The 26,689-nt window shown below is 49.1% G+C and overlaps 1 protein-coding gene across 6 annotated transcripts in view; it reads right to left on the minus strand.

The window, feature by feature from the left end:
• ARHGEF6 (Rac/Cdc42 guanine nucleotide exchange factor 6) overlaps positions 1 to 26,689 on the minus strand; it is a 99,363-nt gene that overhangs the window by 67,954 nt on the left and 4,720 nt on the right. For 2 of the 6 annotated variants that reach the window (XM_047843211.1, XM_047843212.1), the window contains exon 3: positions 1,412 to 1,496. In XM_047843211.1, the coding sequence (XP_047699167.1) occupies positions 1,412 to 1,496 (85 nt within the window). Of the gene's footprint in view, positions 1 to 1,411; positions 1,497 to 1,619; positions 1,641 to 10,880; positions 10,966 to 21,343; positions 21,785 to 22,645; positions 22,792 to 26,689 lie in introns of those variants that run through there. The other 4 variants (XM_047843218.1, XM_047843217.1, XM_047843215.1 and 1 more) reach the window with 4 other exon arrangements.

The following is a 26,689-nucleotide window of genomic DNA, read 5'->3' on the forward strand; positions in this document are numbered from 1 at the left end:
TCTCAGGGGCGGGGACCATATCTTACACTTCCTTTGTCGCACCTGGCGGTGCCGGGCACACAGCCTGTGGACTCTCCAACAGTCTGAGCACCAAGACCTATGTTTGGGGGGCGGTCAGTCCGATGTGGGTTTGAACCCCAGCTCTGCCACTTACTTCCCGGTTGGGCAACTGTGGGCCGGACTTCCCTTATCTGTAATACGGACCTAATAATAATACCTACCCCCAGGGTCATTTCAAAGAGGAGAACCACCGATGATTCTTAGAATTGCTTAGACCCATGGTGAGGGTTCAGTGCATCTCAACTATGCTTATTCCCACCCAGCTGTACGAAAGATGTTGTCTCACAGGAGTAAGGTTATACTCCAAGGCTATGGGGCGTTTTCTTCACATTTGCTAGGATTTATAGTTAATGCCTCCAATGTGGTGGGTATTAAACATTTAAATAAAAAATATTCTTTTCACTCACTACGACCCTGAGGTTTCGTTTCCAGTGCAAGGTTACTGACGAGTTCTTTTTTTTTTAAAGTATGTGGATTTCTTTTTTTTTTTTTTAATGTTTATTTATTTTTTGAGAGAGAGATTGACAGAGTGTGAGCAGGGGAGAGGCAGAGAGACAGAGGAAGACACAGAATCCGAAACAGGCTCCAGGCTCTGAGCTGTCAGCACAGAGCCTGATGTGGGGATTGAACCCACGAACTGTGAGATCATGACCTGAGCTGAAGTCGGGCGCTCTACTGACTGAGCCACCCAGGCGCCCCACTGACAACTTCTTTTACGTGGACAGACACATACAAAAATCTATGAGAAAAACATGGCTCTAATGGGGAAGTATCTGCTATCTTCTGTAAACTTTATGAAAAGGGGAACTCATCTTTTCCTTTTCATTTTCTGTCTTGTTGTTCTCAGTTGCGTATTCTGTAGCTTTGGATGAAATAGTTCCTTGGTTCTTATCATTATATGAAGGTCATTACAATAACATCTGTGATAGATGTGTTTAAATCCTAAACTCTGAACAATTAAAAGGGGCGCCTGGGCAGTTCAGTCAGTTAAGCGTCCGACTCTTGGTTTCAGCTCAGGTCATGATCTCACGGTTCATGGGTTTGAGCCCTGCATGGGGCTCAGTGCTGGCAGTGCAGAACCTGCCTGGGATTCTCTCTCTCTCTCTCTCTATCTCTCTCCCTCTCTCTCTGCCCCTACCCTGCTCACTCTCTATCCACCTCACCTCAAAATAAATAAGTAAACATTTAAAAAAAAAAAAAAAGCATTTGACACCCACTGGGGTTGACTTGCAGGGAGGGGAGAGATGTGCACCGATCGAACAATCCTGGCCAAAGTTGGCTCCTAGGGGAATGAGACGCCCGTGGATCCAAACGTGTCACGCACGACTCACAAATCGCAAACCCAGCTCACCTTCTGTTGCTTTGTTGACAGCTAAAAGCGTGCTCAGAACCTTGGAGAAATTGACCCCTGCATAAAGGTCCTCAGGATCAAACGCCTATGAGAAAGGAAATTGAAACTGTCAGACGCCGTTAAGGGTTCAACTCAGCAATCCAACCTATCGAAAAGGCCACTCCCTCCAGCTCTCAGGAGAAAACGATGTAAAAGCCAAGAGCCAAACCTCCGTAGAGCCTTGCGAGAAGTGAAAGCGGCAGCTGAGCCGCCTAATGACATGTGGCAGGGCCCTCGGTGAGTCAGAGCGAAGCAGTGCTGGGAAATGAGAGCCGAGCCGAGAAGCCGAGCCCATCAGCAGACGCGCGCTCTGGCCCTGAGCGTGTCAATGCTCGGCCCCGTTACCAGAGCCCTGTAGGCACCTGTTACAGCTCGTGCCCGCCAGCTACACAACACCCTTCCAGCCCACGAAGAAGGTGCTGGAGCCCTTCTGACACGTTGCCACCTGCACAGTTCAATCGCTGGGCTCAGGAGGGCCACTGGGGCATGCTGTCTCTTCCTCTGCTGTCCTCCCTGCTGCCACCCACCGGGTCCCAACGGCCTGGGATCCCAGCTCCGTGGTCACTCAAACTTTTCCAGGTGGGTCTTTTGCTCCCAGCCTTGGTTCCTGGTTTCTGCCGTTTGACCTCGCCCCTCTCAGCTCATCGTCGTGGATTTGAACCTGTGCCGGCTCTTCCTGGCCTCAGGTGACTTTTCCAGACGTGGCCTCTGGCCTTCCTAGTACTCCGCAAGTGTCAGCAACAAAACATGAAATAGATATGATATTTCACTTCGCCTTCGTTCTGGTATGCCACCGTCCCTGGTGAAGACTCCTATCGGTTGTTGTCTTAAATACAAATTAATTATTGATGTGTAAATGTCTTCAATGTATTAAAATGCACATAGAATTCTTCTAGTCTCATATATGAATATTTGAAGCTAGCAATATTCTCAAACACAGGCACAATCTATTCATCTGCCAGCCAGCCCACAATATAGATATACATATCTATAGGTAACCAGATGCCCAGGTTCTGGATGCAAGTTCACCTTCTAAAAGCATTTCATTCTTTGGGGCGCCTGGGTGACTCAGTCGGTTAAGTCTCCGACTTCGGCTCAGGTCACGATCTCACAGCTCATGAGTTCGAGCCCTGCATCCGGCTCTGTGCTGACAGCTCAGAGCCTGGAGCCCGCTTCAGGTTCTGTGTCTCCCCCTCTCTCTGCCCCTCCCCTGCTTGCACCCTGTCTCTCTCTCTCTCTCATTCTCTCAAAAATAAACATTAAAAAAATTAAAAATAAAATAAATAAAATCATTTCATTCCAGGAGGGCTAGAAGTCTGAATCTTCTTTTCCCAGATACAGTGACAGGAATAAAATGTACCTTTTCATGTGGGCCGTCCCATTAGATGGAGCCATGTGTTTCATTCCCAATCTGCGTGTTTTCTGAAAGCCATGTCAAGGCAAAATTTTATCTTCTTTGTGTACATATTCTCCAAGACCTGAACTCTGTCTCTAGAATGAAGGTACATAGTATCCATTTTTTTCGGGGGGGGGGGGCGTCAATATAGATAATATATGCAAATGTGAACCTATAAAATCTGTGTATTCTGGGATTGACGATGATACTGTTCATTTAATCAATGGATGTTTCGCATTCAAACTTAATATGCCTGAAAAGCCCAATCACATCTAAAAATGACGCACTAGGGGCGCCTGGGTGGCTCAGTCGGTTGAGCGTCTCAACTCTTGATTTCGGCTCAGGTCGTGATCTCACGGTTCGTGAGGTCGGGCTCCGTGCTGGCTGTGGATCCTACTTGAGTTTCTCTCTCTCCCTCTCTCTCTGCCCCTCCCCTGCTCATGCTGTCTCTCTAAAAAAAAAAAAAAAAATGACACACTCATTCTACTTTTAGTAAAGGGGTAATCCCAATATTACTAAAGAGTCAAATGACAGTACGATCCAAATATGTCTCTGAATCCCACAATATGAAATTCAAAGTTGTCCAGGAATAAAGGGGTAGGCACTCTGTTTTAGTCTGCCAAAGCCTGGGTGAGCAAGATAAAACAGACCCCGGAGAGCGTATCTAGTATCCCAGAGGATTCCAGATTCACTGAATCTCCCTTAGAGCACATCGGTGGGGAAGTCTTAAGGGCACGGGTGCCACGATGGTAACCAAGCCGAAAGGTCATTTGTTTTTAGCCTCTAATTCCTAACGGGAGCGTGAATACGTGTGCGCGTGTGGATGCGGGTGCTGGGGAGGTGTGGTGGGGATGAGCAGCCTAAAATAAAAACCACGAGTAAATATCAGTAGGATGAGACATGAGAGCAACAGCTGTGAGAAAAACGTCCCCCCTTTCCTTTTCTGTTGCTCCCTGATCCAGGTGAATTGACTGCCTACGTGCGGCAGATACTGGCCCACATCAGGGGCCCGTACCGTACAAGGGCACTTGATTGAGATTAAGACAAATAACCCGATCAGAAAATGAAACACGCATCCACAAGAGTCACCGCCTGTGCTTGTGGGAAGCTGCCGGGACTATACAGGGTTTCCTTTTTAGAAAACCCCCATATGCTAGAGTTTACCCACGGACACTGTTTTTCTCCCTGCAAGCCTATTCTGTAGCAGCAGCAACTACACAGGAAGGAGCTGGAAGAGGCCTCTAGGGAGTAGCAGAGACAGCAGAGCCTAAGAGTTATGATTTCAGAGCAGTTGGAAGATTAAATATAGCCAGGAACACCCTCCACCGCACCACACCCTTCCAAACCTCAAACTGCATGCTATTAAAAATTCCGCCCCAGACTTTTCTTCCGCGCACCGAGATGGGTCCCTTACTAAAATGGAAACACTGGGAGGGAGCCTAACGCTTTCAGCTGTTAGCAGTCTTGTAGACCTTAATGGAAATGACAGGCATGAGACCAAGTTTAGAGCTGATGGTGTGGAAAACGTAAAGACATTAGCGCCCAACTTGGGAAAAAGCGAGGGAGAACGGCCGGACGACGTGGGGAGGGTAGGGGACAACGAGGAGAACTGGACTGCAGTACGGGGCCGTTTGCCTGGGAGCGATCCCAACCATTTACACACACAAAATGGAGAGCCAATTCCCCTTTTCTGTCCGCAGAGCCCCGGGGCTTGTTAAAGGAAACGCACATTTGCACATTTACGGCGTTGGTGCTTTTCCGACGGGAAGCCCGGGAAGCCGTGATGTTACTACTCCCCGTCTGCTACTCCGCGTGAGCCCGAGTCCCGGATTAGCTGAACTTGCTCTATACCATTTGGGTCCAGAAATTAGCTGGTTAGTCGCAGTTGGGTCTGTGAAGGTCGGATGAACGGCAGGATTCCTTCCCTCCATCTACCACGACTGTGATGCAGACAAGAAAGGGCGGCTTCTGGAACTACTACGAGATGCTTTCAAGGTCCCGCCTCCTGCAACGGGGGGGGGGGGGGGGGGGGGGGGGGGGGGGCGGCGAGGTTCAAGGACAACAACGACGGACATTTACTCTACTCTGGGTAAGCAACAGGAGAGACCGAGATTAAACCTCATGAAAGATGTTTTTTTAAGTGCCGTTGACCCTTGAACAACACAGGTTTGAACTGTGCGGGTCCACTTACACGTGGGCTTTTTTTGATAAATACAGTACAGTACTGTAAAAGTGTCTGCTCTTCCTTATGAGTTTTTTTTTTTTTTTAATGTTTATTTATTTTTGAAAGAGACCGAGAGAGAGCAGGCGGGGAAGGGGCAGAGAGGGAAGGAGACCGAGGATCCGAAGCGGGCTCTGCGCAGCACGCACCGAGCCGGATGCGGGGCTTGAACTCATGAACCGTGAGATCAGGACCTGAGGCGAAGTCGGAGGCTCCACCGCTGAGCCACCCATGCGCCCCTCTTCCTTATCACTTGGTAACAACATTCTTAGCTTACTTCATTGTAAGAATGCAGTATATAATACATCTAACATGCAAACTGTGTGTTAATGGGCTGTTGATGTTATCAGTAAGGCTTCGGGTCAACGTACATAAGGTCAATTTACATAAGGCCCAACACGACATCAGCAGCTGAAATCAGACAAGGCATTTAATTTTTAAATGTTGCCTCGCATTTTTCCATTTCGGATATCCACAATGACCGCACAATTTCTTTTCCGTCCACTAAACACCAGGTGTTAATTCTGGACTGTTGGGCATCTGGCAGTATAAACCACGCAGACATGTAATATTTTCATGGTTTTACAAGTAGACCCTTTGGGGACAGTTTTCGCTTTCAATCTGCACGCCGTTTGATGATGTTTTCCCTAAATCGACCAGCGCAAGGAAGCACATGAGAAGAAAATCTCCAAGCCCCCCTCCCCGCCCCCCCCCCCCCCACTCCGAGCAAGAGAGTGATGGAACCAATGCAGATACACGAGAGAGAGCTCTGGGGGACATCTGAGCCCTGTCTGCATACTTCCCACTGTCACGAGGCACTAGAAAGAAGAGGAAGAAATCTGTGGGTTTGTACCCAAAAAGAAATCCCTGCCTGCTGTCAACACAAGTTCGTTACAACCGCTACGATGACTAATTCAACTAATCGTGGCAAGGAGAAAATGTCCCACAGGACCAGACTGTCTCCGCAGGGGCTGTGCCACATTCCCGTGCTGGCCTTCTCCTTTCAAGCCCCGACCCGGTAGGCACCGGCTCACGTTTGCCGGAAGCAGGGAAGGGCTGCACTGAGCCACTCGCTATGTGTTCATCTGGTTCCACCTTACGAGCCGCTGTCCATATTTGTGAGGTGTTGCTTGGGCGGGGGTTCAGCCCGGGGTTACAGGGCAAACCTAAACTACTCCTGGGCACCTCGCTCTAACCACCTGACATAACCAGTGACAGCTCCGGCCACGTCCTCGTTAAGAGAAGAAGCCACACCATAGAACAGGGTGTCGGAACAGGGTAACGTCTCCAATGTCATGAGGCTTCAGTACCCCTCAATCGACTTCCATTTAAAGTTAATGTAGGGGGCGCCTGGGCGGCTCAGTCGGTTGAGCGTCTGACTCTTGGTTTCGGCTCAGGTCACGATCTCACGGTTTGGGGGTTCGAGCCCCACATCCGTCAGTGCAGAACCTGCTTGGGATTCTCTCTCTCTCCCTCTCTTCCCCCCCCCCCCCCCCCGCTCATGCTCAGGTGCTCTCTCTCTCTCTCTCTCAAAATAAAGAAATAAACTTAAAAAAAAATGAAGTTCATTTAGGGTCTGGAGTGATCCCAATAGGCTCCGTCACTCAACTGTTAAAACCTAATCAATTAAAAAGCAAGTGATTCAGTGGAACCACATGGACACAGCTTCTGTTTCGGGCCCGTTAAAAAAAAAAACAGACTCCAAATGTTTTAAGAACATTCCATCTCTCCCTTGTTCCTACTGCGTAAAATCTGAAATGCACTTAGCCCATCTTGAATCACAGCCTCCAGTTCTCACAGCTGAGCACGCTGCCTCTGTTGACCCCTGAACTTTGGAGGAAATGTCATTACGTGGTGCAACAGAGCAAAGCAAATCCGAGCTGCTTAGTCATATCTCACGGGGTGGCACTGCTCCTGGCTCTGTGAACCCGGGATGCTTCCGCACGGCTCCTCCTGAAAGCACTCACAAAGTCAGCAACAATGCCACTTTTCTGCGGCTCTGTTTCCCACGAGGGACGTGAGCGACGTCTTCACCAAACCAGCACAGCGAAAGGCTCGCCGGCCCATGATCTGAATAGGGGACTCTCAGAGGCAGCACCTCGGCCGTGTCCCCAAGGTCCAGAATCTGCTCTTCAATTCTCATGGCTCTGGAGAATGGACTCACGCGAACCAAGTTCGCCCAAGGCCAATGCATAACCCCAAAAGGCCAACTTGCATAGTTCTGCTAAAAGAAATAAACCATTAAGAAGATTGGATACTGCCATTTTATGGCCAGCGTATCACTCTCTCCCGAGAGAGAAATCCGCGTGATAAGCCAAATCAGAAATAGAAACTTGTTGGGTAGTACAGCATCTAAGCAGAGGGGTTCTGGGGGATCACAGGCTAATGTCACTACTACCTGTTTACAAGTGGACTTGTTCAAACTGTCATTAAAAAAAGAAAGGACCGATTTGGGGCACCTGGGTGGCTCAGTCGGTTCAGCGTCCAACTCTTGATTTGGGCTTGGGTCATGATCTCACGGTTGATAGGCTCGAATCCCGTGTCAGCCTCTGTGCTGCCTGCTTCGGGTTCTGTGTCTCCCTCTCTCTCTGCCCCTCCCCGGCTCACTCTCTGTCTCTCTCTCAAAATAAATAAAACTAAAACTGTTAAAAAATAAAAAATAAAAGACGCCCTACTTATAAATTCTGGCTCTAGCTTTGACCATCTACGTCCTTGCATCTCTGTGGATTTGTGTGGCGTCATTCTCTGGAACTAATATGGGCCTCTCGATTGCCTGGACCTTAGAGAGTTCAGAGCCAGGAAGTTCCGCTGCATAGAGCTCCCGTGACAGGAGCGAAGACCTGAGTGCGACCCCCTCGTTGCTCACGTCTCGTCACAACATCACCAAATCCTGATGGCCGCTTCAGAATCGCCAACACCTCATGGCCTCCGATCTTCCTTGTTAGCACTCCTCCAGGGGAAAAGACCCTTTTGCTCCCCAACAGGGAGTTATCATCAATCGACGACTAAGTGTTCGGGAAGGAGGGGGATGACTGAGGAATGATCTAGGCATCTTGGCCGGGATGGTCACAGGATTAAGAAGAGAAAGAGACAATAAAGGGCTTTGGATAATTGCCCCAAGAAGAGAGTAGGCATCAGAGGAAGGGAAAGATGAAATCTCTCTTGTTAACAGGGCTTGCCAAGCCGAGGACAGGAAGCAGGGCGCCCAGAACCAGCTGCTGTTCAGCCAGACGCCATCGCGGCCCGCCCCGCCACCCCTCCTGCACTCCCGTCACCAGAGCCTTTGCAGGAGCCGCACTGGCTGCCGCTTCTGAGGGGCGGGGCGGACGGGTGATTCCTCAGCTGCTAGAAGCATCTGGGTGCCAGACCTGGGGGTGTCCTCCCCAAGCTCCTCACCCCCACCCCTCCGGAGAAGGGGACTTATTTCCTAGTGTTCCAAATTGGAATGCGGAACACATTTTCCCAGAGACACAGGGTGAATTCTATAGTTCGGCCGCACTTATTAAACAGGCTGTTGTGGGCCAGCCAGAAAAAATAATCCCTGCGTAGAACCTGGTTTCTAGGGGGAAAAAAAAATGTCTTCCGGGTTCCTAACAATAACTTGCAAATCAACCTTCGGAAAAGAGCCCACTTTACGGTGAAGAATGCCTGGACGTGCGGTCCCAGACGAGCGTCCACATCCTTCATACTTTCTCCTTGTCCTCGCACGTCAAGGATGAACGATGACTCTAGACACCCCGAGCACTATACCTGTTTCCACGCTGCCCGTAACGAGAGAATCGAGGGATACAACAGGAAGGTGAGAATAGCCTCAGAAAGTCTAACGGTCGACCAGTCCTGGCTGTTCAGCGGGCCAGGCAGTTGAGGAGGAGACGCACATGTGAAGACAGGGCTTCTGCAGCCCCAGCTGGCCTAGGAGTCCGCTCGGGTTCAGGGTGGGAGCCCTGCAGCCCAGCAGAATCAACGGCTTCACCACGAGTCCCAGGCACCGGAGACACTGGAGTCAGATGCACCCCACACGGAGATTAGGCAGGGAGGAGCACCGCGGAGAAAGGAACCACGGTGAGGTGGCTTTACACTCCCTGGCCTGCTCATCCGCTGCCTTCCCCCAAAGTCCCACATCCGCTTACCCTCGGGCTTCCGTCTTCTGAACTGCCACAGCCTTCCGGTCCGTACGGACGCTGTACAGTTCAGCCCTTAACCATCTACCGCTGTAACATTCTGTTTATTCGGTGGGCGTTAAGATCAGGTCTGCGTTTCCAACTAGAAGGCGGGCTCTTGGGAGTCCAAACTGCCCCACAGACGCGGCCCGGTATCCAACGCATGTGAGACGCTCGATAAGGGATCATTCATCGGCCGATCGACAGGGAGTGCTGGCAGAGACACTTAAACACAAACGATGCCTCGAATGTGAGCCCCATGAAGCCAGGGCTTAAAAAAACGTTTTCACTTCTGTATCCTCGGGGTCTAGAAGAGTGCCTGTCACGCAGCAGGCGCTTAATACGTATTTGATGAATTCACAAGGGTTGAGAAGCTCTTGCCAATGGATGATTAATCCTAACTGAAGAAACAGCATTGCCAATATTACGGTAAAGTTAAAAAAAAAAAAAGCATACAATTAAATATAAAAAGTCAGGGGGCACCGAGGGGGACTCAGTCGGTTAAGCGTCCGACTTCGGCTCAGGTCACGATCTCACGGTTCGTGGGTTCGAGCCCCGTGTCGGGCTCTGTGCTGACAGCTCGGAGCCGGGAGCCTGCTTCGGATTCTGTGTCTCCCTCTCTCTCTACACCACCCTGTCTCTCTCTGCGGCTCAAAAATGTATAAATGTTAACAAATTTAAAAAAAAAAAAAAAGACAGATGATTGTATTGAGGAGGGCACCTTTTGGGATGAGCACTGGGTGTTGTATGGAAACCAATTTGACAATAAATTTCATATATTGAAAAAAATAAAAAAGATGATTAAGGAAGAAAAACTCAACTCCCACGTGACTTGCCAGGAAACACCTATCGGCTAAAATAACATACACCCGTATCTGTCTGCAAAATTAAGCCCTGCGACTGTGAGGTGACCTACGTACTTCAAATTCCATGCTTGTGGATTTCACTGAGTTTCTGTGCCCAGTCTGGGCAGAGTCTGCAATGGCTGGCCTGTCCCAGTACTGGTGCCTTTTGGTCTCCCCACAAAGCACCAGGACCTACGAATCAGACAGCAGGGAAGCACCAAAGAGCTGAGGGGTTTTACCGCTTTGCCAGCCGTTGGCTCTATCGTTTGAACTGCTTCATTGTCAATGGCTTAAATGACAAACACCATAAGCCACACTCACCTGTTTCACACCTCGCTCTAAAACGGGCTCTGCCGAAGGAACTCAGGAGAAGCAAGAAGGGGTGACAGATTGAAAGCCTCCGATCCACACGCCCTAAGACCCCCTTCCACCAGCTCATCAGGGTAGGAAGGATGTTGTGCCAAAGAGATTAGCGTCTTCTTCATTGAGAGATCACCCTCCACAACATCCTTGGCAAAGACTTTTGGCACCCCCCGCTCACGGCCACATGCGAGTCACATTTTCAAAAGTAGCTCCTTTCCAGAGATGCCCCATCAATGCCCTAACAGACGTCAATCAGTTCATTTTCCTCCACCCGATCCCAAGCAAGATGTCCACGTGGGATACAATCCACGCACGGCAAGGTGGGTGTTTGCGAGCTCTCATAGCAGACACATGATGCAATGGTGCTTTCCACGAACACCCAGGTCTCAGCCTGACGGAACCCCGCCTGCAAGTGCCATTTCATCTCAAGCCCGTCATTTCTCACCGTGGTCTTCTCGTTTGCCCCAGAATTCTTCACGTTCTTCACCGTGCCTCTCTGTGACAGGTGCACGTCTCCTGATGGAAAACTTCCCTCACCCATTTGGTTTTCTTTTTAGTTTATTCATTTTGAGGGAGAGAGAGAGAGAGAGAGAGAGACAGCAAGTGACCCGCTATTTCAAGACCTGAGTCAAAGTCGGACGCTGAACTGACTGAGCCACCCAGGCGCCCCTCCTCAACCATTTGAATCCCCCTTGTCCTTTGGGGCCCGAACAACATCATTCCCCTCCACAGGGTCTGCCCCAAACGCGACACCTCAGGCTACAATGGGCTGCTTCTTCTGAACTCTGTATTATGTTCTAGACCTTGGAATCACTACGCTGGATACCTCGGCATACACTGCAATCTGCTGTTAAATGCGGCGAGTTCCCACAATGCCAGGCATAGCACCCACCCTAGAGACAGTGAACGAGTACTTGCTGATCATTAGTCTTTGCTTTTCCACCTAAAAGCTAAACAGGTATTTCTTCCACCAGAAACACCTGCCCTTTTGGTATGCCTTCCCCCGAAGGAAAGACAGAGAAAAGGTGTTTTGTTTTGTTTTGTTTTTCCTGGCAGAACTTGATAAATCGGGGCTTATTTATTTTCCATCGCTTGGTAAAACAGATTCTTCTCCTTGAAGACGGTGATTCAGAGAAGGGAAGAACGTTGAAGGAAGCGAAGGTACCGCCTGGGATCACATTTGAGGATCAAAGTTACCGAGTCCTAATGCGTGCAAGCGTCACGCCTTGAAAACCCGATGAAATCAAGAGAGTTTGGGTAACGGAAGAAATAAGAGGTGAGCGGAGGACTGGAAAAGCAGAAAAGGTCTTCCCTTCGACATGATGGGACCTAACTCGCCTACCATTAACTGTCTTTTCTTTTTTTCTTTTTAATTTTTGAAAACCACGAAACAGGTAGTCCAGCTTGGCAGAAAGAAGTTGAGTAGGTACTGTATTCGAAGAGACTCAGCTTTCTCCTTACCCTTCCTTACACTCACCAAAGACTCATTTCTCCGAATAAAAGTCAACTCCTGAAATTTTACATACAGACTCTTAGATACACAAGCTATCTAAAACAAACTTTAAAAACACGCATCCTTGGGGCGCCTGGGTGGCTCAGTTAGTTGAGCCTCCGACTTTGGCTCAGGTCACGATCTCACTGTCTGTGGGTTTGAGCCCCGCATCGGGCTCTGTGCTGACGGTTCAGAGCCTGGAGCCTGCTTCGGATTCTGTGTCTCCCTCTCTCTCTGACCCTTCCCCGTTCATGCTCTGTCTCTCTCTGTCTCCAAAATAAACATTAAAAAAAAAACAAAAAATTAAAAAAATAAAATAAAAAAAAAAATAAAAACACGCATCCGGCCATTCTCCATTGGACAAAGACTTACTGAGCCCCTGGGAGACGCCAGGCACTAAGAGAGACATTTGTTATAGGATGAAAACAAAACGGATAGTATGTAAAATGTAGCAAATAAAGAAGCCACCCATGCATGGGCTCACCAACCACGAAAGCATGGTTTTCCATCCTGTTGTCTTTCCTGAAAAGTCATTTTTCGATCCCAAATCAAGATTTTCCCCAATCCATAACACATTCCCAAACATCAGCATGTCTTCAAGGAATGCTATCACAACACTTGTGCCCCCAAAGAAGTGGTTACATTTCTTTTGTTGGTAAAATACGGGCTGGCAGACGCTTGTCACAAATTATTGGTAAATGTCCTGTTTGCTGGAGACCTAGCCATGAACAATAGACGAAGGGGCACCTGTGTGGCTCAGTCAGTTAAACGTCCGCCTTGGGTTCAGGTCACGATCTCCCGGTCCGTGAGTTCGAGCCCCGCGTCGGGCTCTGTGCTGACAGCTCGGAGCCTGGAGCCTGCTTCGGATTCTGGGTCTCCCTCTCTCTCTGCCCCTTTCCCGCTCACGCTCTGTCTCTCTCTCTCTCTCTCTCAAAAATAAATAAACATTTTTAAAAAATAGACGAATTACAAGATGAAATGTTCAGGCCTGCTTCCCAGGCTGGGCTCTTCATAAAAGATGCTAAGAGCTTAACGCCTTAAACATGCCTTGTAAAATGATGTCCGCACTTCCAAGGGTAGAGAAACGTGTCTGCTATTGTCCAGGGTGAGACGAGCCCTTAATAACCGTGTCACTCACTGCTTTGCAAAGTGCTGTTTCCACCTTTCCCTTAATTTAATCCTTCCTTTCCCCTGTTGCCCTTTTCAATCCCTCAACTGATACGGCTGATCTCTGTAATAATATTCAAGTTCCCAAGAAAGCATAAAGCTGGGATTTGACTCTATTTGTCTAAGCAGAACTTAATTAGGAAGGTAGATCTTCTGCCAGAAGGCAAATAGAAATGATGGGTGGCTCTATGTTCTCTCGGATGAGCCAGCTCTCTGAACCCACACACCCCTCTGGGCGCTGGGGTCCAGTCCGCCGGGGTCTGCCTGAGCCCGGAGCTAAGCAGACAGATGTCTGGCGCCCTAAGTCTTTCTTCCAGATGAAATGCAGATATGAAGCAGCTTCTGAACCGGGTGGACATCTATCCCCTCTAAAAAGTGGGTAAGCAGAGGCCCTGAAAAACTAGCAAGTGCCCTCACCCTTCTTCATTTGCAATTCAAAGGCCAGACCTTGTGCCTCTTTTACGTAGGAACTCCAAAGTCATCACCCCTCACACTGATCCCTGGGGGCTCCCTCTCCGGGATAACATATGACCAGATTAGGAGGGGGCTGGAGTTGGCCTACATTGTGTGGTTTTAGTAAAGAGCTATATTGTGCTCTGTTGCCCCCCAAAACGGCCTGGATTAGAATCAACGTTAAAACCAAATTAGAGGGGCGCCTGGGCGGCTCAGTCGGTTGAGTGTCCGACTCTTGATTTTGGCTCAACTCATGATTCCAGGGTGTGGGCTCAAGGCCTTCCCCTCCACAGGGTCTCAGCGTGAAGCCTGCTTGAGATTCTCTCTCTCTCTCTCTCTCTCTCTCTCTCTCTCTCTCTCTTTCTCGCTCTCTCCCTCTGCCCCTCCCCTACTTGTACTCGCTCTCTCTTTCTAAAATAAAAAAAATTTTTTTTTAATTTGAGTGAGATTTAAAACAAGATAACTTGTATATCTCCCATCAGAAAGATCCAATTGATCAAATTTTCTAACAAAACACATTCCTTTTGGTATTATCAATATATATTCAACCCAGGGGCGCCTGGGTGGCTCAGTCGGCCGAGCATCGGACCTCGGCTCAGGTCATGATCTCACAGCTGGAGTTCAAGCCCCGCATCGGGCTCTGGGCTGACAGCTCAGAGCCTGGAGCCTGCTTTGGATACTGTCTCCCTCTCTCTCTGCCCCTCTCCCACTCATGCCATGTCTCTGTCTCTCAAAAATAAACATTTAAAAAAAATTTTTTTTTAAATATATATATTCAACCCAATTCAGAAATGACATGCTTCCTTTTTAAGTACTGCCTACCGCGGTTTTTTGTATAGAGGCAATTGGTTTTGATTTCCCCCCTCAACTATGCCCAATTCATCAGCTTTATTACTTATTTCCCAGGGGCAAGGGAAAATGTTTTTGGTCAGTCGTCACCAAACATAGAAAGCCATCTGTCAAGTTGTTTAACTAAAACAACAAGCAAAAAACAAAAACAAAACAAGCATCTTGCTCTGGAGTGTATTTTTGTTTTTTTAAACCTTTTTAAAAATTATTATATTTTATTTTATTTTATTTTTGAGACAGAGAGAGAGCAGGAGCAGGGGAGGGGCAGAGAGAGAGGGGGAGACACGGAATCCGAAGCAGGCTCCAGGCTCCGAGCTGTCGACACGGAGCCCGACGCGGGGCTCGAACTCACAGACTGTGAGATCAGGACCTGAGCTGAAGTCGGACGCTTAACCGACTGAGCCACCCGGGCGCCCCTGGAGTGTATTTTTAAGTTTCAAGCTACTGTAATTAAGAAATGAATATGTGGGGGCGCCTGGGTGGCGCAGTCGGTTAAGCGTCCGACTTCAGCCAGGTCACGATCTCGCGGTCCGTGAGTTCGAGCCCCGCATCGGGCTCTGGGCTGATGGCTCGGAGCCTGGAGCCTGTTTCCGATTCTGTGTCTCCCTCTCTCTCTGCCCCTCCCCCGTTCATGCTCTGTCTCTCTCTGTCCCAAAAATAAATAAAAAACGTTGAAAAAAAAATTAAAAAAAAAAAAAAGAAATGAATATGTGGGTCTTAAAAGACACAAAAGTTAAACTATCTCCTCCAGGTAATCAATGCGAGAAACTGAAAATATTCCTTTTTCACATTCTTCTAGCTCATGCCTAGACTAGAAAAGAGTGAAAAGCATTCCTGATTTTTCGATTCCAAGAGGAATCCGTCCAAACGGTTTCTATTCCTCGCACACAAAATGGCAGCTGAGGAAGTTCCTGTGGTCAACAACTGAGTAATTCGTAGTCTCTGAAGAATTCGGTGGTTTTGTCTTCTCCAGGTCCTCCTTGGAATGAGAGCCCCACACACATTTCTAGTCCTGAGTTCTTACAAAGGAAACCATATACGAATTGTCTTCAGCAGTTAAAACTTGGCCACGCTAAGCATCGAGAACAACAGTAAGACAACCAGCCAGAGACCTTAACGTGAACTTTCATAACCAGTTCATAAAACTCTTAAGATTGCACATAAATTGACAGAAATGACAGTTAACGTTTCCAACCTCTGCTCCGGGGACATCACTGAGCCACGATATCACAGAAATTTCAACCGCCTTCATGTAGCCTTCCGAATAAAATACGTAAACAAATTAAATAGGACATAGGAATAATTTTAAACACACTTCAACACACTCTCATCTAAATTCAAATTGTTTTCTGTGATGTGAGGCACAGAGAATTTCAAGTACAAGTGAAAAGAAGAAGCACTTCAATTAGTGAATGAACGATATTAATAACGGTCAAAGGACTGACGTCTGCTGGTAAAGACAAGGAGGGCTGCCACTATTCATCCAAAGTCTCCAGAAAATGCTCAACTTTGTTTTGCCTTCAGAAGAGGGCTGTTAAGTATTAGAAAATATGTGGAGATTTTACCATCAACTTTACTTTTAAAAAATGTTCTTTTCCAGGGGCGTCTGGCTGGTTCAGTCAGTTAAGCATCTGACTTTTGGTTTGGGCTCAGGTCAGAATCTTGCAGTTTGTGGGTTGGAGCCCCACATCGTGCTCTGTGCTGACAGTGCAGAGCCTGCTTGGTACTCTCTCTCTCTCCCTTCTCTCTCCCTCTCTCAAGATAAATTAAAAAAAAAAACCTTTAGAACAGATTTTTTTTTCCCAAAATCACGCAATCTCTGTCCAATAAATCATGGAACGAAGGAACAAGATGGCTGGATTTTGTTTTCCTGTTTTAAGGTTCCTCCCTGTTTAAATTCTCAAAGTAACTGGTGTAAAAGCTCAGAAATCTGGGAGAAGCTATCATTTTACAGAGGCCACAGTCTACCCCTGCCTGTGTCCCAGTTGGGTTTTTTGTTTGTTTGTTTGTTTTTAAGTTTATTTATTTTGAGAGAGAGACAGAGAGAGAGAGAGAGAGAGACAGCATGAGCAAGGAAGGGGCAGAGAGAGAGAGAGAGGGAGAGAGAGAATCCCAAAAAGGTTCCACAATGTCAGCGCAGAGCCCATCGTGGGGTTTGACACCAAGAACTGTGAGATCGTAACCTGAGCTGAAATCGAGATTCGGAAGCTTAACCGACTGAGCCACCCGGGCGCCCCTGTATCCAAGTTGTTTTTAATGTTAAGATTTCAGAAGAAGATCTTCTCTCTAAAGCATGACTCACTTCTTAATAGACTTTGCTTAACACAGCTAAAGACTTAAGCAAAATTTTTTTGTTTTTTGATAACGCGATGTTATCATTTGCAAATAATCGTCTACTGGGGGGGGGGGTTGCCTGACCCCACGCCAAAAGGCCCCGGGTGGTTATGTATTTGGGGGTCTGCTCTTTTTAGAGTTTTCCTGGCTCCTTCCCTGACGCACTGTTGACTTCATTGCCTCCATGTGGTACATGGACGTGAACTCTCTCTACCCCTGCCGGTATGTCTAGTCCCCAGCAGCACCACCCCCCTTCTCCCTTTATCACGACCTTCTATCCAGATGCTGTTCCCCAGTTTACAAAGTGCTTCCACAAACCTTATCTCATCTAATCTAATTTTCTATTTCTAATCCGTTTAGGGATGAGCAACCAGATGACCCATAATGCCAACGAGCTCAGTTAGATAAGTAAAAGTCATCAGGCTCCGAGTGAGATCCTGAAGCAGTCTCCCAGGAATAGAGTGCATAAGCCTTAAGGCAACGATGCGGTATCTCTCTGCAGCCCAGACTTTCCCTCACCGTTCAGTCATTCTACTGATCACTCACTTCATAAACAGTTTCTGAGTACCTGCTACGTGTACCTGTTAAACTGAGGGCTGGGATTATAAGAAGGATCAAACCCAGGTTCCTGCCTTCGAGCAGCACCAAGACTAGGAGAGAGATCAACGTGTCCGCAGTTCCCCATAGTGAGAATGGCCCATCAGCATTAAGACAGCTTGGCCCAGGGGCGCCTGGGTGGCTCAGTCCGTTAAGCATCTGACTCTTGGTTTCAGCTCAGGCCGTGATCTCACAGCGGGTGAGTTCGAGCCCCAGCTCGGGTTCTGAGCTGTCAGGGCAGAGCCTGCTTGCGATTCTCTGTCTCCCTCTCCCTCTCTCTCTCTCTCTCTTCCCCTCACCCATTCGCGCTCTTCTCTCTGTCAAATAAATAAACATTTGTTTGAGTTAAAAAAAACAGATAGCTCGGCACAAAGGATTACGAGAACGGGAATGATAGTTCCCCAATCCGGCAGAGAAGATTTTCCAGAAGCTCTCAAGCTGCGGAAGAAGCTTGGCATGTCTTTCTTTACGGTTCTCGGCTGGGTGACGGACCCTGGAGGTTGCTAGACTGCTGAACTCTAGACACACCACGGAAATGGTCCTCAAATCTGGCTGCACATTGGAACGACTGGGGGGACCTCTCGAAACACAATAATTACAAGACACGGTGCCTTTGGGAAACTGTCGGGCGGTACCTACCTACTCAAGCTGAACATATACCTACCCGATGACCCAGCTGTGCCATCCGTAGGTACAAACCCCACAGAAACGCGTACCAGAAGACATGCCCGAGGCCAGCACTGTCACAGCAACCAAAACCTGGAAGCCACCCAGATGTCCATCAACAGGTGAACGGATAAACCAACCATGGGACGTCCACATGATGGGACAGTACCAGCAATGAAAAGAACGAGCCACTAGTATCCGTAACGTGGGTGACTTGTACAAATGTTACCCTGGGTGAAAGAAACCTTATATAAACGAGTACACGCTGTATAATTCCACTCATATAATGTGCCAAAGCAGAAAAAAAAAAATGTATCTATTGTCTTAGAAGTCAGGGCCGTGGGGCCCACTGGTGAGGGGTGGTGACTGGGAAGGGGCACTGAAGGTGGTTTCTGGGTGCTGATAATGTTGTGGTTTTTTTTTTAATTTTTTATGTTTATTTATTTTCGAGAGAGAGAGTCAGAAGGTGAGTGGGGGGAGGGGCAGAGAGAGAGGGGGACACTGAATCCGAAGCAGGCTCCAGGCTCCGAGCTGTCAGCACAGAGCCCCGAGGTGGGGCTCGAACCCACGGACTGCGAGATCATGATGTGAGCTGAAGTCGGACACCTAACCCACTGAGCCACCCAGGCGCCCCAATGCTGTGTTTCTTAAGTGGTGTGCTGATTATACGGATGTGTTCAATTCGTAAAGATTCGTCAAACTGTATACTTAGGATTTGTGCGGTTTCCTGAACTCATGGAATATTTCAATACCAAATGTATTTAAACGTTAAAAAAAAAAAAAAAAAAGAAGAAATACCTAGGCCTGGGCCTCACCGCAGGCCAATTAAGCTCAGCGGGGGGGTTGAGGGGACCACAATGTCTGTATTTTGCAGAAGCATCCAGGTGGCTCCGATGTCCGGCCATATCTGAAAGCCAAGCAGCTTGGTGTTCCTATATTTATCAATAGCTCCTTTGTGGGGACAGCCTGGCACATGGCAAAGGGAATGAGCCCTGGAGTAAGGCCCATCAGCAGCGCCGTTCTGATTGGCGCATTTGCCCGGATCATCCCCAAACCTCAGTTTCCTCCACTGTGTAATGGGCACAACACCACCTCCCTGCCAGGACTGTCGGGAGGATTAAACAAGGCAATATGCCTAAAGTACCTAGCACAGTACCTAGAACACAGTCGGTGCTTGAGAAGCGGTAGGCACTCCACTCCTTTGCATCTTAAGTTCCTAAGCACGGTGATGAGCGGGCCGCTGTAAAGGAACCAAATTCGCGCTCTCCAATTTCTCCTCCTGAATGAGTTTCTTTGTAAAGACTGAAGTAATAGTACACTTGGACTGATGATGTCAAACCAATATCGGACATTTCCGGGCCCTGGTTTGCTGAGTCTATTCAGCACCTGCTGTCCCCAAAGATGCATGGGGAGGACAAAGACAGCAGATACATACAACAACCACAGACCTTCCTTTGGAAAGCTTTACTCCTGTCCTCACCCTTAAGCACAGCGCCAGCCCTGTGCGAGCAAAGACAAGGCCAAGATGTGAGTTGGCAGAAAGAATCGAAAAAATGAGTAGCTCCAAAGACATACCATCCATGAAATGTGCCAAATGAAACACTTTTGTATAAGAGTGTTTTAGGGGTGCCTGGGTGGCTCAGTCAGTTAAGCATCTGACTCTTGGTTTCGGCTCAGGTCATGATCTCACGGTTCATGGGTTCGAGCCCCGCATCAGGCTCTGCGCTGCCAGCACGGAGCCTGCCTGAGATTCTCTCTCTCTCTCTCTCTCTCTCTCTCTCTCTCTCTTGCTCTCTCTCGCTGCCCCTCTTCTGCTCTCTCTGCCTCTCAAAATAAATAAACTTAAAAAAATTTTTTTTAGCTTTAAAATGTCCTCTATTAATAAAAACAAACCAAACAAACTCCTGGGTAGAGAGCAGAAGATCTATATTGGAGCTTTAACGCTACCACGGGTAAGCTGTCTGTATGACTTCGGTGAACTAACTTTTCCGTTTCTCCGGCAAATGAAAAGTAATGCCACCTCTCCTACACGCTTCTACAAGGGCACGGCAAGTTTCAGATAAGGTTAAGTACAAGACATTCTGAAAAATTAAGCAGCAAAGAAACCCAAGCTGAGAATCCAAGCTGCAAATTTCACTTTGTTCCAAACTCCAATCACCAACCACCACCACCCCCGGAGACTGAGAACTCTCTGATATGAACTGCTCCAAGCACACACCCAGAGCCTGGAGCCGGCTTATGTAAGAGTGAACTGCGGTACCGCCTGGCATGTAGCATAATACTTTGCTTCAGAGAAATCCTTGGAAATGCCTCAGCTGAAGTACAAGGGCAGGCCCTGGCCTTACGTTTTGGAGAGAGGTGCCCTCAGTCACAGAACACCAGGACCGTGGCTGGAGCAAATGATGTCATCCCAGCTCCCCTTACCGTGGTCAATGTCAAAATTAAGATAGGAAGTTCAAGGACAAATTGTGGGCTTTCCAGGCAAATAGAAGTTAGAAAGGCAGTTTGCACCTTAGGATCTTGCAGTTTAAACTGTTAATACTTTGCAGAACCTCAACCGAAATCTACCCGTTTCGGTGATGGTTTTTAGGTTATATAAAGCTTTTTATTCACAAAAAGCTAAGTAGCCGCATAGACAAATATATTCCCGTATTCTATTTTTATTCCCGCTACACGTTAGGAAAAGAAAAACAAATCATGTGAGTCACCCCTATAGCCCCAAACAATAACAAACCAAGAAATGAAAACAAGGTTTTTGAAGAGACAGAGATAAACTTGAGGGCTCTCCACTCGAGAGCTAAGAAACGAAATAGCTCAAATACCTGTTGGGTTCCTAAATGACTGGAAAATGAAAACTCGAAATTAACTACGGGCACGTTGGTACACCTTGTAGAGTACAGCCACAAACCCTTCCTGCGACAGACCTGTGTACTCGACGCCAAAGATATCCCCAAACGTGCGGATGCCCGGGACTGAGGGGGTGGGGAGGGGGGAGGCATCAAATTAGTATCGAAAATAGTGCTGTTGACTCCCGCCCTGGTTGGGGGCGGGGGGGGGGGGGGGGGGCGGAGAAGGACTCCCGTCCGCTGCAAACCCGGCGGCCAGGGCCGGACAACTCGCCCCTAAGTTTGGCGCGTCCTCGCTCCGCGCCCTCGGCCCCCCGCCCCCCACTCCCGGCCCCGGGGATCCCAGGGCACCGCCAGGCCCTGGCCCAGCACCGACCCCGCGGCCGGGGCTGCGAGCCACGGCAGGGGGAGGAAGGGCGGCTCCTCTGCAACCCCGGTCCTGCGGCACCACCCCGGCCCTCGCGCTCTCCCCTTCCCCTGACCCCTAGCCCCCAGGCAGGTCACCTGGCTCGGCCGCTGCCCGCTGCTCCTCCCGCTGCTCGCTCGCTCGCTCCGGCCGCGCCGCCGCCGCCGCCGCCGCCTCCTGGAAGCGGCTCGCCCTCGCGAGTCACGGGGCCGGCGAGCGGGCGGGCGAGCCCGTGCCAAGGCTGCGGGAACCGCACGCCCCGGCCGGAGCTGGGACCCTGCGCTGAGCGCGGCCGCCACCCGGGCGAAACTGGAGAGCTGGGGCTCGGCTCGCCCGGGCGGGGAGGGGCGGCTGCAACTTTGCTCCCGAACGCGGGCGAGGAGGGGGCGCCCGTCTCCAAACTCCGTGCCGCGCCCGCCACCTCTCCAGCCGAAGGATTTTCTTTATGCCTTTTTTTTTTTTTTTTTTTTTTTTAAGATCTAAAGGGAAGCCAGATTCTCGCCCTCAAGTTCTTGCTTCCAGGGCCGTGAGGCTCGGCGGGCGGAGGAGCGCGGCGCCGAGCGGGGTGCGGGAGACGCTCCCGCCGGGTGCGCTGGCGGCGAGCCGGGCCGGGGCGCGCGGGGCGGCGGGGCGGCGGGGCGGGCGGGAGCGGCTTCCCGGGGACCCCGCTCGGCCGCCGCGCGCTGGCCCCTCCGGCCCGGAGCCGGAGCCGGGCAGGGAGAGCGGCCTGGAGGGACCGGGCCGGCGGCGGGGAAGCGGTGACCCGGACCTGGATCGCCGAAGTAGGAACTGGAAGTGACAGCGGCAGGGCAGAGCAGCAGCAGCAGCAGCCGCCGCCGCCGCCGCCGCCCGGGTAGCCGTGGCAGCGGCAGAAGCCGCGGCGAAGCGGCGGCAGCATGCGCAGTGTGGCCGCCGCCTGCTCCGGCCGAGCCCGGGGCCCGCTGGCGCCCGGCCTGCCGCGGGCCACCGCCGGGGCCTCGGGCAGGAGTCCCGGCCTCCCGGACGCGCCCTTCCCGGTGGCCTTGCTTCCTCCTGCACCCCCGGACCCGACCAGGAACCCCCCACCCCCACCCCCCAGCGCCGTGCGGAGCCGCTGAGACCGCCAGAAAGGAAGCGCTCTCCGGCGGCCCTCGGCATCCGTCCCTTCCCCAACTCTCCTGGATGCCCTTCCCGGGCTCTCTGACAACAGGACCCAAGTCGAATGGTCCCTCCGGGAGAGCCTCACCACGTTCGGGGGGGGGGGGGGGGAGTATTTACCGCCTTCCTCGAAGTCTTTTTACAGAAAGACAATGCAGTCGGTAAAAGATGAGGCTGGCCAGAGCCCTGTCAGTTCCTGTAACTCATGGAAATTCCATTAGGAGTGTCAGATTTGCTCAACAGACCAAAAAAGAAAAACTTACCAAAATCCTCCTTAGTCTTCCCACTGGCACAAACTGAGCAGCTAAATATACAAAGCTTTGCCGGGCAGAAACTCCTGGAATTGGGCCAGTCAAAAACAGAGTGTCCAACAGTTAGACGTTACCAGTCCCTACTCTAGTCTCCTCTTTCACAGATGAGTCAACCGAGGCCTAGGGGAGGGGACTCTGACTTCACAGCGGTGGCAGACTGGGGCTTGAGGGAGGGTCTGATACCCATTACAGCTATTGGTTAGTCGCGTGACCTCATGCCTCACTCCTCCAAGATGGTTTTGCTCTCCTAGAGCTGGAGCGCTTAGGGGAGAGCCAGCCTTGACTCTTGGTCATCAGTGGACCTGCCTTCCTTCCAGAACTGCCTCCCTGCAGAGCAGCCCCTGGGAAATGGCAAATCGTCCATCCCACAGGCCCCACTTTGGGGACGGCACCCAGGCTGTTCCAGTGACAAGGCAGATGGAGTGACTCAGGGAGACAGGAGGCAGTGAGGGGGTGGGGGCAAAGAAAAACCATACTGATACCAGCTGGTACTGGAAAGAGAAGGAGAGAGAGAAGAAAGAAGGGAGGGAGAGAGAAAGAGAGAGAGAAAGACGCACTAAGTGAGCCACATATGCATTCAATGAAGTCCCTCATGAACAAAACATCTCTTTATAAAAGTAGGCTTGGGGGCGCCTGGCTGGCTCACTCAGTGGAGCGTGCAACTCTTGATCGCAGGGTCGTGAGCTCCAGCCCCACGTTGGGTGTGGAGCCTACTTAAAAAAAATAAAAAATAACTAAAAGTAGAGTTGGCCCAGGAGCAAAATAGGAGATAGCAGGGTAAACCTGGCGATGGGTTGGTAGTAAGGTGGGCAGGGGACAAAGCAGGAGAACGGGGGGGCGGGGGGATGAGGCCAGGAGGAAATCACAGAGGCCGTAACCAGAACAGCCCAGAGAGGTATCAATCACTCAGGCCACTCTCAAATGATCGGAACAACTGTATCTGTCCCTACACCTCCCAAGTTCAAAGGCAGAATGAAAATAAAACTACCATGGCTAGAATAGTGTTGTCAAAGGACTTCCTGGTCGCATTCGTGACACTCTACCTAGACATCAGGGTTTTTCCATGCGCTCTAGAACATTTTCTCTTGAGGCCTGAGTGTCCTCCCTGCCTTCTCCATTTCTATAAAAAAGATCTAGTTGGTTCACAGGAAAGGAAATACAAATGGACCATAAAAGGGTCAGAAGATGCCCAAACTCACCAGGAATCATGAAATTCAAATTACAGCAGTAAATCAAATACCATTTTCACCCAACATTTGAGCAAACATTGAAGCTAAATAATACCCAGTGCTGCCAGGGACATGAGGAAGAAGGCACTTCCTACTCTACTGGTGGGGGTATAACTTCACAGGGCGTTTTTATAGGGATTTGAGAACAGCTATCAAATTTGACACAGTAATTCCATTTCTATGAAGAAAGACGTTTCAAGAATAATCACAGATGTACACGAATCTATCTCTACATAGTATGTGCACATACTACAACATGACCCACTGGGATTTATCCCGGCAATGCAAGATGGAGCTAACATATGAAAATCAATCAGAGTAATACACCATATCAATATAATAAACCAACGGTCACCTTAACAGATACAGAAAAAGCATTTGACAAAATCCGGCACCGTCTCACGACAAAACAAAAGACAAAACAAAAAACAAAACTCAAAAAAACTCAAAAAACTAAGAATAGAAGGGGAACTCCTTCAACCTGATACAGGGCATCGATGAAAAACCCGCAGCTAACATCCTACTTAATGATGAAAGACTGAAAGCTTCCCCCTAAGATTAAGAACAACACCAGGCTGTCCACTTTAATCACTTCTATTCAACATTGTTCTGAAGGTTCTAACCAGGCAAATTAGGCAAGAAAATGAAGTAAAAGGCATCCAGATTGTTAAAGGAGGAAGTAAAACTATCTGTGTGCGCAGATGACATAATCTTGTACAGGAAAACCACAAGGAATCCAAAAAACTATTCAAACTAATAAATAAGTTACACAAAGTTGAAGGATACAAGATCGATATGCAAAAGCCAATTGCATTTCTACACGCTTGCAGTGAGCAATCCAAATATGAAATTAAGAAAACAATTCCATTTACAACAGCATCGAAAGGAATCGAATACTTTGGAATAGATTGGACCACAGAGGTACAACACGTGCACACTAGAAACTACAGAACAATGTTGAATGACATGTTAAAAGGCCCAAATAAGTGGAAAGACATCCTGTGTCCATGGATCGCAAGACTTAATATTGTTAATGTGGCAATACTCTCAAAGCCATCTACAGATTGTACACAATCCCTATCAAAATGCCAGCTGGGTTGTTGGGTTTTTTTGGGGGGTTTTTTGGGGGGTTTTTTTGTTTTGTTTTGTTTTGTTTTTCACAAATGGACAGGCTGATCCTAAAATCCATATGGGCACACAAGGGATCCAGAATAGCCAAAATGATTTGGAAAATGGAGAACAAATTTGGAAGGCTCATGCTTTCTGATTTGAAAAGTTACTACACAGCTACATTAATCGAGTGGGGGAAGGAATGGTCTTTTCAACAAATAGTGTTTCAGAGAATACGGTTGGACCCCTACCTCACACCATATACAAAAAGTAACTCAAAACGAATCGAAGACCTAAAGGTAAGAGCTTAAACTATAACACTCTTAGAAGAAAACATAAGGGTAAATCTTTACGACCTCACATCAGGCAATGATTTTTTAGATACGACACCCAAAACGCAAGCAACAACAACAAAATAGATCAATTTGACTTCATTGAATTTTTTAGAGAATCTTTTCTTTAATGTTTATTTATTTATTTTGAGGGGCGGGGAGGGAGGGCCAGAGAGAGAGGGAGAGAGAATCCCAAGCAGGTTCTGTGCAGGCCTGAACTCAAAAACCATGACGTCATGACCTGAGCAAAAATCAAGCGTCAGACACTTAACTGACTGAGCCCATCCAGGCGCCCCTGACTTCATCAAACTTAAAAAACTTGTGTGTTTCAAAAGATACCATCAGGGTGCCTGGCTGGCTCAGTTGGAAGACCCTGCGAGCCTGGATCTCAGGGTCATGAGTTTAAGCCCCACGTTGGGGATGGAGAGTCCTTAAATAAACAAAACTTGAAAAAACAGATACTATCAAAGTTAGGAGGTGCTTCAGCGAGTGCTTTGTTTTTTAGATGTCTCAGCAAACCTCCCTGACCACTTACTAGCTGTGCGATCTTCTAGACACCCTCGGACACTACCGCCATATGAGCACACAAAGACGGAGGTCCCTTGGAGAGGCCCGCTGGACCCCTAGAGATTCAGAAGGCAGCAACTCTTTAATGGGGCCACCATGCCCCACAGCCAGCACCCGAGCTGTCATTCTGCTGTATCTCTGGCTTCATTTTTCTGCATTTCCCAGCTGACCGTTTCAAACTGGCACTCTCTCTTTCGATAAATAATAATGTGTTCTGGGCAACAGTCAAGCCCTACTCTCCTTGCGTTTTGTACGTTAACAGCTTTATGGCATTAATCAAACTCTATTAAGTATGTCCTATACTAGGCACTGTTGCTAGGTAAGGTAGGCCTGAGAGATACTGTAGCTGAAGCGACGAGAGATGGAAACAACTTAAATGTCCATGGATGGATGGACGGATAAAAAAGATGTGGTATGTATACACAATCAAGTATTATTCAGCCACGACAAAGGAGCGTATCTTGCCACCTGTGACAACACGGATGGCCCCTGGGCACATTACGCTAAGTTAGAGAAGTCACAGAAAGACAAGTAGTGTGTGACCTCACTTACATGTGGAATCTAAAAAAGTCAAACTCGAAAAACTGGGAGTAAAATGGTAGTTACCACGGGATGGGGAGGTGGGGGGATGAAAAGCGATATGGTTTAAGGCACGAACTTGGGGTGCCTGGGTGGCTCGGTCGGTTAAGCGTCTGACTTCAGCTCAGGTCATGATCTCCCGGTTCGTGGGTTCAAGCCCCGCGTCGGGCTCTGTGCCG

Source organism: Prionailurus viverrinus, chromosome X, assembly GCF_022837055.1.
Source record: "Prionailurus viverrinus isolate Anna chromosome X, UM_Priviv_1.0, whole genome shotgun sequence".
Lineage (NCBI taxonomy): Eukaryota > Metazoa > Chordata > Mammalia > Carnivora > Felidae > Prionailurus > Prionailurus viverrinus.